Genomic DNA, 12,710 nt, shown 5'->3' on the forward strand with positions numbered 1-12,710 from the left:
AGACATCTCAAATCCAGCCCTCCGTCCTCTCCACTGCCTCTGTCATCTGCCGTCTGGACTTGACTCCACCTTCCAGCCTGCTCTCCACATACAGGCTGCAGCAAACCCCTACTGGAGTCCCGTCCCACCTGGAATAAAATCCACAGTCCCTACCAGGGCCTGCGTGATCCCGGTGCTACCCCTCAGCAGCCTGGTCCGCAGGCCCCCTCCCAGGCGCCAGCCCAAAGGCCTTCCCACAGTTCAGCTCCCCACCCGTGTCCGTGTTCGCTGATCGTGCTGAGCAGGGACACAAGTAACGTGCGTCCGAGCATCCACGGCCTCCATAGAATGGGATACCCAGGAGCTATGGTGGAGAAAAGCCTAGCCTTTCCTCTCTAGAGGACCCAGGGAGGAAGTCGGGTGGCGGGATCAGTCCAGGGCTAGAGCGTGTCCAGAGAGAGTGTGTCCCTGTGGCAGTGACTTTCTCCCTGTCCTCTGGGAAAAGGTAGGGTGTCCCCAGCTGACCACAGGGCTGCCTCCTCTGGGCTCCCTGCCATTCGTGAATGACTTCATTGACCAGATGTGGCTGTCCAAAAAGGAGCCCCACTTGTTGGGAAGTCAGTGTGCTGCAGGACCCTGAGATCACTGTCCCATTTCCCCTCCTCATCTGTCAGGGAGATTTACACGCAGGTCACTTACTTTCCACCCCAACACACCTGAAGGATTGCTCCCTTCTCCCATCAGTAACTGGACCAGCCATAGCACTGCTCCTCAGCGGAGATAGGCCTGCACCCCAACAGTGATTCAAACGGGGCCCCTCCTACCCCGACCCCCTGATGCCCGGTGCTGCCAGGGCTGATGTCTGGGCCAGATTCCTTCCCAGGGACCTCTGGGGGTCAGAGGCCCATTTCCCCCACCCACCGCCAATCTCCTGTGAAGTTCCTTTTCCTCCAAGAAGGGAGCTGCAAGCCCGCAGGCTTGTCCGTGGAGCTGAGACCTCCGTGAAGGACAGTCTCGTACTCCCTGGAACCAGGTGCCTCCCTGCACGTTTACTTCTCCAGCTGCTCCTTGAGGAGACAGGACTCCTCCCCAGGGAGACAGTGTCCGGAACCTTGTCATTTTTTTCACACTTTACTCCTCTAGTGCGGGGTTTCTAAACCTCAGCATTATAACATTTTAGGGTGGGTAATTCTGTGTTATGGGGAGCTGCCCCATGCACTGTAGGATATTGAGCAACATCCCTGGTCTCTCACCCATTAGATGCTGGTGGCAATCCTACCCTTCCCCCAGATGTGACAACCAAAAATGTCTCCACTTGTTGCCAAATGTCCCCTAAGGGGCAAAATGCCTCTTTCCTGTCCCATCCCTTCCCCCCTAGCCCCCCCATTGAGAGTCACTGAGTGAAAGGAGTAACACATGGAAGAGTAGATGGGATTTCCTCACCAGGAAGAGGATGCTTGTTCTTGCATGCTGGCTAGTATCCTAGCTGTCCAGCCGGCTATTCAAATTCAGCATATTTCACAATTTTTCTCTGAAATAGCTTATTTTTGTTAGCGTATTTTGACACTTTGCCTGTACGCCTTTCTAACCTCATCTGCCATTTCTGGCTTCAAGACTGCAGGGAAAGAGGTACAGGCAGCTGTAGGCACTCAGACATGACCCTGGAGGAGCGCCTTTCTCTCTTCCAGCCACTGTTCCCTTGGTCTGGGCACCTTCGTGCCACCTCCTGCCTCCAGTGTTGCTCTCTCTGGTAGGACCTCTACACCAGGCCTTAGGTAGCACCTGCTAGGGACTCCCTGAGCTTTCAGGATAAAGGCCAAGCTTCTGATCCATGTAAACGTCAGGCCAGGATGGAGGCCAAACTTCTCCCTGTTCGAGCCTCTGCCCCCTGGGTCCTGCTGACCCAGCTCAGCTGGCCTCTCCGGCCCCAGTCCCCCTCCCTCACATGCACCCGTCCTGCAGCCCCCGGACCACCTGTAGCCCATGGAGATGCACTGGGCAGCCCACGCCTCTGGTCGTCTCTGTGCATGGCCTGTTCTCTCTGCCTGGGGTTCTCCTTCTTGACTTTGTCCTCCAATGCCTATTGGTCTGGCAAAACCTGACGGAGCATCCCTTTTCTGGATCTCACTTCTGGATCCTCCATGCATGCAGGAGGCCCTTTCTACCTGGACCTGCCCTCTTATCCCTCTAGACCTGCGGCCTCCTGAAGACAGAAACCACCTGTTCATCAGTTCTGTATCCCCGTGCCTATGATGGCTGGCCCGCGCTCTGCAGGGGACACAGTCTTTCTTTAGCTGTGCACATCCCCCCGCAAGGTAGCCTCCACAAGGTGGATCAACATAGCTCCACCAGCATTGTGTATTTATCTTTTCACTCCTCTTCCAGAAGGCAGGTTGCTTCAAGCACTCCTCTTCTTCTTCCTTGTAGGTCCCCTTTGCCTTAAACATTTGCCGTGTGCTCCTCTATTCAGACGAATATCTACTGAGTGCTGCCTTCCTGTCTGACATTGGGTCGAAGGGCTATTCCGTCTCTACAGAATGCTTCCAATGATTATAACATTCTACAAGCTGCCCCTTCATGTCCAGAACATGGGTGTGGCTCACTAGGGGTCCTGGTATCCCAGAAGATGGTCAGGAGCTTTGAAATCTGACCAAAGGGCCTGGGATAGACTAGAGGAGCTACTCCATCCAGCCATGAAAAAAACCTAGTGAACTGTCTCATCCCCCCCCTCCCCCCAAAAAAAGTAGCAAATCTCTCTATCAACAGGAATACTAGTGTCCACCAGATTTGGTGCATCAACCAAACATCATCCCTTTGCTTTTGATAGAAATCAGATCAACTGAGAGCTCACATACGCCTGGTCTCATCCTAATCAGAAGCTCCCATTGTCATTCACAGTGTCTCTGGTTAATACAAATAACAAATCTTTCCGAAGCTCATTGGTCATCTTTTCCTTTTCTTTGAGGATGAGACATTCTCCTCAGTTGTACTTTTGAAGACCTTTTCCACAGAATGATTGAGGTAGAGTTTCCTTAGACTGGGAACACCTGCCTGCTGGTCCCTTACAACTTTTTGCTTTGGGATCGACTCTGATGGCCTGTGGCCCCAAAGGGTCATGATCCACTCACATGATTTCACAAAATAGGCAGGGAAGGTGCTTCTCTGTAGAACCCTGCCTCAGGCTACAGGCTACAGGTTCCAGTACTTGAGAGTAACCAAGTAATAAAGGATTCAAGAAAAGAAGGTAATTAGCGTGGCTGAAGGAACAGGGAAACTAAGGGAAAAATTCAGAGCCTGCTTATAGAAATACATGGTCTGGCTTAATATATCTACCAAAGGGTAGAGGCTTTGGGAATAGCAAGGAGTTAAGAAGAAAGGTTTCAGGGGTCCCTGAATGGCTCAGTCGGCTGGGTGTCTGACTCTTGATTTCAGCTCCAGTCATGATAGGGTCGTGAGATCGAGCCCCACATCAGAATCCACAATGTGGAGCCTGCTTGAGATTCTCTTCCTCTCCCTCTGCCCCTCCCTTGCCCACTCTCCTGTGTGTGCACTGGCTCTCTCTCTCTCTCTCTCTCTTTCAAAAAGGAGAAAGAAGAAAGATTTCATTGCAGAGGACATAAGTAGGAGCTAGAAAAGAAAAGCCCTGGTAGCCAGCGAAACCTTCCCACTGAAAGGCTTTATTCTCAAATATAATTTGCATTCCCTTACTTTCTTATTCTTGACTTTTCCCCCCTTGATCTCTGTAGATGGAAGCAGAACTGGAGCATTTCCATAAGCAGAACACACAGCTGGAGCTGAACATCACGGAATTGTGGCAGAAACTAAGAGCCACCGATCAGGAGATGCACAGAGAGAGACAGAAGGTGCGAGGATTTCAGAGTCTGGTAGATCTTGGATTTAGGATCTGGCACCTGTCTGCAGCGGGCAGCTGGCTTCCAAGAGAAGGTGCCAGCCCATTGCTAAGATACATTCCCATTTTAACTCACTCTCCACTTGCTCACAGCCCTGCCTGGTTTCGTGCCCATGCAAATGTACATGACTACATCCATCTGAGACTATTAGGACTTTGGGTAAAGTGCTCAAGGGGATGGGAAGCCAGTTCCATAAAGCTGCTTGCAGCATTAGCTTGTTGAGCCTGGGAAGGAATATGCTCAGAGAGGCCATTTGTAGGCAGTGGCAAAAGGTTTTGACTATCAGAAACAAAACAAAACAAAACAAAACAAAAACATGCTGAAACAAGGAGAGCCTCAGAAATTGTTTATTCCAGTCTCTTTAGGTAATAAATAAGGTAAGTAAGGCCAGAGAGATTAGAAGTCTTAAAAATGTCACTCAGCACCCATAGCTACGTAGTATACTCAGAGCCAGCACCGAGAACTAGGTCCTCTGGTTCTGGGCCGGCACCTGGCTGCATCCCCACCCCTAGCACAGGGCCCCCCATGTTGGTTGAGTGATTTTTTTCCATCCCCCACATCGAGCATCGACAATGTACTAGGTCTTAGGGAAGCTGCAGAGCTACCCACGTGAACTGACACAGACCCTGCCCTTCACAGACTGAACAGCGGTGGCTGTTCACAACAGGCTAGGTGGTTTGTGGTGTGGGCACACCAATCATAATGCAAGATGAGGGGTTATGATATATGAACAGAGGGTTATGGGAGCAAAGAGAAAGGAGGGGCCCTCCAGGTCGGGGGTACAGGAGAATGGGTATCAGAAAGCAGGATGGAAGAGTGAGTCTCTGGCCCAGGTGTGCAACTGAAACCAGTCGGCCCAATTTGATCAGGTTTTCACTCCCCACTCACAGCAGTGAGGGTCAGGAAGGATAAACCCCGGTGAGCTCAGAAGGGAGACAGGGAAGCACTGGCCCAGGGGCCTGCAGGAGAGAAGCTATCCTATCCATCTAGGCTCAGAAAGGAATAGGGTGACCCCTCGCACTTCCTTTCATCTTTCAAGGCCTGTGGTCCTGAAAAGAATCCAGAGCCGATGAAGGAAACTTCTGTGTGGCCTTTTTTTTTTTTAAATAATAAATTTATTTTTTATTGGTGTTCAATTTGCCAACATACAGAATAACACCCAGGGCTCATCCCGTCAAGTGCCCCCCTCAGTGCCCGTCACCCAGTCATCCCCAACCCCCGCCCTCCTCCCCTTCCACCACCCCCAGTTCATTTCCCAGCGTTAGGATAGGAGTCTTTATGTTCTGTCTCCCTTTCTGATATTTCCTACCCATTTCTTCTCCCTTCCCTTCTATTCCCTTTCACTATTATTTATATTCCCCAAATGAATGAGACCATATAATGTTTGTCCTTCTCCGATTGACTTATTTCACTCAGCATAATACCCTCCAGGTCCATCCACGTCAAAGCAAAGGTGGGTATTTGTCGTTTCTGATGGCTGAGGAATATTCCATTGTATACATAAACCACATCTTCTTTATCCATTCCTCTTTCGATGGACACCGAGGCTCCTTCCACAGTTTGGCTTTTGTGGCCATTGCTGCTAGAAACATCGGGGTGCAGGTGTCCCAGCGTTTCATTGCATCTGTATCTTTGGGGTAAATCCCCAACAGTGCAATTGCTGGGTTGTAGGGCAGGTCTATTTTTAACTCTTTGAGGAACCTCCACACAGTTTTCCAGAGTGGCTGCACCATTTCACATTTTCTGTGTTACCTTTTAAAGATGAAGCTCTGCGGGCAGGTGCACAGGGTTTTGGGTACCTGTCTCTGGCTCTCAGCTATGTGCCCAGCCAGATCTCTGTGTCCACTGTGGGCCCCGGCAGCCAACCCCAAGGCCCAGGGGAGGCGTCTCTCATCTTACTGCTGCCATCTGCCTCGGCCTGCACCCCCTCCCAGAGCCCCTGCAGTGCCAGGAGCAAATGCCTGTGGTTGCAGGAGCGGGACTTGGAGGCGCTGGTCAAACGGTTCAAGACAGACCTTCACAACTGCGTGGCGTACATCCAGGAGCCCCGGCTCCTGAAGGAGAAGGTCCGAGCTCTGTTTGAGAAGTACGTGCAGCGGGCAGACATGGTGAGCTCTGCTTCCCTTGCTCACCTTCTCTCCCGGGGGTCCCCCCGCCCCCCGAGTCCCTCGCTGAGAAGCCCTCCGCACTCAGGTGGAGATCGCAGGGCTGAACACCGACCTGCAGCAGGAGTACGCCCGCCAGCGGGAGCACCTGGAGAGAAACCTGGCCACTCTCAAGAAGAAGGTGGTCAAGGAGAGTGAGCTGCACCGCACTGATTACGTCCGCATCATGCAGGTGCCCGCGCCCCTCGCGTGTCCCACTCGTCTGGGGACCGCTGCCTTTCTCTACAGCCCTCTCTTTGCCTCCCCTCCTCTGGCTTCCCAGAGCTCCACCTGGCAGGGGCCGTGACCAAGAGCCTTTCCATGCTTTTCTAGATGTTTCCTTCCCCACCCCTGTCCTGCCAATGCCCATTCATTTCCACCCCGACCCCGACTTCACAGGCACCATTTCTTCCCCCGCCCTGGCCCATCTCTATCCAAGGCCTCCCCATCTCCTTGCCCCCTCTGGCCCTCCATCCACGTGATGTTAGCTCTCCTGAGTCATGCTCTCCTCTTTTTCCTTGGTTTCCAACTGTGATTTCACCTTACTTTTTTTTTAAATTTATTTACGATAGTCATCACAGAGAGAGAGGCAGAGACACAGACAGAGGGAGAAGCAGGCTCCATACAGGGACCCCGATGTGGGATTCGATCCCGGGTCTCCAGGATCGCGCCCTGGGCCAAAGGCAGGCGCCAAACCGCTGCGCCACCCAGGGATCCCCTCACCTTACTTTGTTTTGCTGTTTTTTATTCTCCGTGAATCACATGATCCCCAATGGCCCAGCTCCCTCCGACCACACCTGGCTCCACCCGCCTCATCTGCCTTTTCTGGTGCCTCAGGTGCCTTCCCTTATCTCTTGGGTCCAGGGCCAACCACACCCACAACCGTGTTGGCCTCACTCAGGTTTGATGAACTGCCCACACCCACCTCCCAGGAGCCTTCACGGGGCTGTTCGGAAGTCCTGACCCCATTACTGCCGCCTCCACTTAGCACATTATCAGGACTGCGCGTCAGGATCCTTCTGCCAGATTTCTGTTTGAGTATCAGTATCGTCTGAGGCAATTAATGTGATTTAATATCAAAAGGGATCATCAGAATCACGTTTATAAGGCATGTACCTTTTTATGTTTGTATTTCTTTAATGCCATAATTAAAATACTGGGATGGGAGGGGCTGCAGTTGGATTGAAACAAACCAGTTCCCAGCTGGGCCAGTCCCAGTCCCCCCACAGGCAGCAGAGATTCAGGCCCAGACCCAGGCACCGCGGGCCTTGTGCCATCCTGCAAGCAGCCCCTGCCCCAGAGCAGCCCATGCCACCAAACCACGGCCTCCTCCTGGGCCAGGGAAGCACTCAGAAGCCCAGAGAGAGCAGTGCATCCGGCTGATGCACCCTTTTGGCACCAGCAGCGGATACACAGAGCCACTGCTAAGGGTCTCAAGGCCCCCAGCACGGAGAGCCCCCGGGGTTCTGGAAGGCGGCCCACTGGCCAGTGGGACCAGGGTGACTACAGAGGAAGCTGACAACTGGTAACATTGCTAGGCCTTTGTCTGTGCCCTGCCACCAGAGCACAGGCCTGTCAGGCCCTCCAGGGGCTGGGTCCCTCTCTCTGTGCCAAGCAGATTTGGTAAAGCTAATGTCAGTCCCAGCAGAAGAAAGAAAAGGAAAGACCACAGGCTACCAGAGGGTGCAGGTCCCAGGACGACACCTCTCAGGTCAGGCACAGGTCTTCTTTTGCTCCCTGGGACCCCAGAGGATATGTGCACCCTTGTCCTGAGCAGGGTGAGATGGTGGAGGGAGCAAAGAGATAGAAGCAGCACTCCTTCCCAGCCCTGCCACTCACTCCCTGATGGCTGGCAGAGGGAGCCATAAACCAGGGGAAGTCCCCGCAAGACTGCTTTACTCCAGCTTGTAAAGCAGTGTGCTGCGGAGGAGTCTGCGGATCCATAGAGGGGGCCCTGGGAGGCAGGGTTCTAGGTTCCCATCCCCTTGCCTACAGTAGGCTCTGTGTCAGATTTTGTTTAGAAGAAAGGAAGGGAGAGAGGGAGAGAAAGAGAAAGAAAAGAAAGACAGGAAGCAAGAGAAAAGGGAAGAAGAAAAACTTTCAAAGCCATCGTTTTCAATTATAAAAATTGCTTCCTTCTTTGATCTTAAGCTGAAGGAGAGGGCCCAGGCCAGGACCAGGCAAGGTGTCAGGCAGGAGAAACGAGAGTGGGCACTGTCTGTCTAAACCCAGTTTATCCTGTCCCCGCCCCCCTTACTGGGAGACCTTGGGGAAAGTCCTCAGCCTCCCCAGGAGCCTCCTTCCCTATCCGTAAAATGGGAAAGGAAGTACCAACCTCAGTAAGTTACTCCAGGGATTAAATAAGATGACTAATGTAAAGCATGAGGTACTGGTCTCTGGTCATTACAAACAGGTGCTCTGAAAATGCTCTCTCCCTTCTGGTCCTCTCACCTAAAGACCTACTCGAGAACCAAGGCAGAAGTCAGTGGGAAAGCCTGGAAGGCCATCCCAGCAAGACCAGGGCTGCCCGTGGGCTGGGGACATGGGAGGGAGGAATTGCACAACTGCTCCCAGACTCCCCAGCTGGTGGCCTGGGGGCCTGGTGCCTTGCTGTGTCGGTAAGAACCTGCCTCTGCAGGTGCCAAGGTGCTGGCGCTTCAGTCCAAAAAGGCCAAGGAAGGCCAGGGCAGAAACACAGAAAATGAGGTCACTGTCTCATTTATTTATTCAGAGAGGAGCGCAGGGCCTCCCACCTCGTTCTCCAGCACGCTTGCAGATACGAAAGTAAGAGTTGCTTTGAATACAAACAACCAGGACACACACTTTATTCATTCAGGAGACAATTTTGAGGGCTTCTTAGAAGCCAGGCTCCACGCTAGCCAAGGAAGATTCTGAGATGAATGTGACAGCATGCCCACCCTCAACAGTTCACGGTAGGAAACTTCAACCAGATACAATCACGGCTCAGTACAGTCTGTCCAGCACTGTGGGCACGTTGCAGAGGCGGGCTTCAGTGAAGGCAAGAGGCATTTGAGTGGGCCTTGAAGTGGAAGTAGAGGTGATCAGAGAGCAAGTGGAGAAAGAAACTTCCAGGCAGCGAGACCACCTGAGAATGGGCAGGGAGGGAAGAGTGAGGCTTCTGGGGTGTCTGGGGACCCTCCTGGGTCCACAGACCTTCCTTTATTGCAGAGCTCCAGAAGGGAAGCAAGGAAAAAAGGCCTGCTGGTAAGTAAGGAGTTTAGGGTCAATTGAGGGAGCTTTCCTTGCCACACCAAGAAGCATAAGGTTTATCTTACAAGCAGGTACTGCCCAAGGTGGAAGCACGTAGGGGTGTTCTCTGTTTTGAGATCACCTCAGTTGGCAGGGTGGAAAGGCTGGTGGGGAAAGGCAGGTGGTGGGAAACCCCGTGAGAAGATGGCTGCTCGTTAGGGGGAGACGAGAAGGCCTTGGAAGGGCCTAAGGCCTTGAAAGGGGCTAAGCTGTGCCCTCAAAGGCAATTCAGAGGGGAAATGATGACATGTCAAGTCGGACGTGAGAGGAAGGTTGAAAGAGGAGCAGAGAGATGCCTCATCTGTGCAGTTAGGCAGGTGGCGGTCCCACCAACTGTGGGGTCCAGAAAGAGGCCACTGATGCAGGGCTTTCAAAGTCATGGGGTAAACAGGCTGCCAGCATTTTCCATGCTGCCAGCCTCTGCCATATTCTTGAAGGTGTCAACACAGAGAAGGCCAGTAGGGGGTGCTAGAGGCATTCTCTTCCTTCTCCCTTCTGGGCAGAAGGCTCTATCTCGGCCTGGTTCTGGCCTCTCCTCAAAAGGCAGTCCTGGACAGCTCAGTGTTGCCCCTTTGTTTAGAAGTCCACTATGGAAGTGGACTTCAGCATCCCTCCAGCCAGTCATACCCCAAGACCTGGCACTTGATGGCCCCCAGGTCAGGTCATATTTTTCCTACAGCAGAGGAGCTGGGTGGGGGGCTGGAGGATTGGAGGGGTTTTTATAGATGGTCCTGACCAAGGAGGGACCAGGAACAGAAGACTCAGCACACGGTCACGTCCACATTTTAAGCTTACACAGCTTCCCAAAGCACATGAGTTGATCTCAGGGTGACCCCTGGGCTTCTCAGAACATAGACCACTCCTGAAAGCACGCTTGAGGAAGCCAAACTTGTTCCTCTGGGGGGCTTCCATGGCCATCCAAATACCATGTGAGATGTTGGAATGGGGTGAGGTCAATGAGAGGTGGAACGTAGAGTCTGGGAGGCAACAGTCCTAGAGGAACAAGCACTTGGAGCAGACACAACCAGATTCAAATCCTGGCTCTACCTCACCGCACTGCCTTGGCCTCAGTTTTCTCCTGTGGAAATGAATCTAATAATACCTTCTTTTGTCATAAGGTTGTAGTGGAATTAAATGAGTTATTGTATGTAAAATATCTGATGTGATACAGGGATCCAATCAATTCTTGAAGTTATGATTACTCTTGTCATCATCATCATTATCATCATCAAGCATTGACTGCCTCAAATTGTGTTTGTTCCCCCTTGGTTCCAGGCCTGAAACATTCTTCCCTGTGCCCCACTACCCCAGGAAGCCTTTCTCACACTGGGTGTGTGCCTCTCTTCAGGCTCTCATGGCACCTCTAAGCACTGAATCCAAGCTGGACCTCCCATCTCCAACACAGTGACCAGTGCATAGTAGGCTCTTAGGAACTGGTCCTTAGATGATTTGTATGCATGAGTGAGTGAATGGATGGATGAACAAATGGATGAACAGAACCAGGAACTGGGCTGCATTAAGTCATGGGTCTTTATCACACTCTAATAGGGACCATGGCATGTCCTGGAGGTCCATTTAGGTGGCAGGCATCATGGAAGTGACCAACGCAGGTGGTGGGGTTAAAAAGTACCAGAAGCCTGAAGTCCCAGTCATGGTAGCAGGATTGTCAAGGGTGGAGGGGTGGGGAGACACCAAGGCAAGGGCTCCACCTGGGGTCATTAGGGTAGTAGAGAGGAGAGATGCTGAGCGCTGGTGATGTATCACAGCAGGAAAGGTAAATTCAGACCCAAAACTGATGGGATTTAGTGACAGGACGGATGGAGATGACCAAGAAGGTCCTCATGATATGGCCAGAGAGGACTGGGCAATGGTACCTTCAGTCTCTAATCTTCATTCTGATTATTGTTATTTGAATTGAATGAGACAAGGGAAGTTAAGTGATGCCTGTGAAGAGGAGGAGTGGAGAGAGCCCCTGAGCCAGAGCCAGTTTGCCCAAGTTCCCTTCGGCCCTCCCAAGTCTCCCTTCGCTCTCATCTCCCCCATTGACCTTTACCCCCTTTTTTGTAATTTCCTTGTTAGTAAGAATCTCATCCTTTTCAGCTTGATATCTACTGCATTAGTTATTCATTTGCTATCCATTTCACAAATATTTATTGAGCGCTTCTTACATGCAGGGCAGAGTCCAAGGTCTTAGAACGAAATGCATACATATTTAATTGAGCATGTCATGATTGAAAGTCAGTGTGGAGAGGTTCCGGGGGAGGAGACGTGGTGAGTTTTGCTGGAGAGCATTTGGAAAGGAAACGTGGGAGATTCATCACTAAGGCCTGGGCTGGTTAAAAGAGTAAAAGATCCCATGGAGAAATCTGCTGACTTTATAGAAAAAAAGGCACAAAGCCCAGCCTGAAAACAAGGGATCAGCAATAATTGGGCATTTCACCCAAGGGGAGAGAATTTTTTTTTTTTTTTAATGAGGAATACTGAAATTAGGTGATGTACTGAAAATCTGAAGGTATATCTGACCTGCTCAGAGAAAGAGGCTCTGGAGGAAAAGAATATGTTAGTGTCTCCAGTTCATGCACTGGTCCCACCCAGCCCCTATAGGCATGTCCTTGTAACAGAGAAGTAGTTGTTGTGGCTCGTGGACAATAGTGCTTGGGATCACCCTGTTCTCTGGGTTGACTCCATGCTTCCCACTATGGAGAGAGTGTCCCAAGTGGTGGTTGTCCCTAGCACAGGTCTGTTTTATGTAGATTTGGCCTGCATTTGCCTTTTTGGGTACTCTGACCTTCAAGGACTTTGCTATCAATGAAAAGGAAGGCAGAGATTTGAGGTGTGGGAAGGGAAGAGAGAAGCGACTGCATGGTTCCAGGTGCAGAGCTCCCACCATAGGGCCACCAGCAGACTCTTCATCCTCATTCCTCTGTACCTGCCTCTCACTTTGTGTCTGGTGATACAGAACTGCAGCAAGTCTTCCCCGACACTAGCCATGTCCTACTTCTGTGTCTTTCTCTTGTTCCAGTTGTGTGCGATCCCCATACCCTCTCCTTGGTAACTCCTTGCAGCTTCAGCCCAGGGATCAATCCCTAGGAATCCACCCTGGTCATTCAGTCAGGTCTAAGTGCCTTTCATCTGTGCCCCACTCCTCCATTACAGCAAGGTGGCTGCCATGCTTAATTACACCCAGATCCCCCACTAAATCCTAAACTCTTCAAGAGCAGAGGCCAGGTCTTACTTTCGTTATACCTTAGGATCAGCACAGTGGCTGGCCCATAGTAAGTACTCAAGTAAATATTGGATGGATGGATGGATGGATGGATGGATGGATGGATGGATGGATAGGTGGATATTTGTCAAACACAAGAAAAGTGAACTGTCAATGGATATAGCAAATGTTCAGTATTTG

At 51.5% G+C, this 12,710-nt stretch overlaps 1 protein-coding gene across 2 annotated transcripts in view; it reads left to right on the forward strand.

Annotated features, from left to right (window-relative positions):
• Positions 1 to 12,710, forward strand: part of CFAP57 (cilia and flagella associated protein 57) — a 73,899-nt gene that overhangs the window by 50,007 nt on the left and 11,182 nt on the right. Inside the window, exons 19-21 of one of the 2 annotated variants that reach the window (XM_041738913.1) lie at positions 3,726 to 3,842; positions 5,864 to 5,998; positions 6,084 to 6,227. In XM_041738913.1, the coding sequence (XP_041594847.1) occupies positions 3,726 to 3,842; positions 5,864 to 5,998; positions 6,084 to 6,227 (396 nt within the window). The remainder of the gene's footprint in view (positions 1 to 3,725; positions 3,843 to 5,863; positions 5,999 to 6,083; positions 6,228 to 12,710) is intronic. The other variant, XM_041738914.1, reaches the window with a different exon arrangement.

Source organism: Vulpes lagopus, chromosome 23 (assembly GCF_018345385.1).
Source record: "Vulpes lagopus strain Blue_001 chromosome 23, ASM1834538v1, whole genome shotgun sequence".
Taxonomy (NCBI): domain Eukaryota; kingdom Metazoa; phylum Chordata; class Mammalia; order Carnivora; family Canidae; genus Vulpes; species Vulpes lagopus.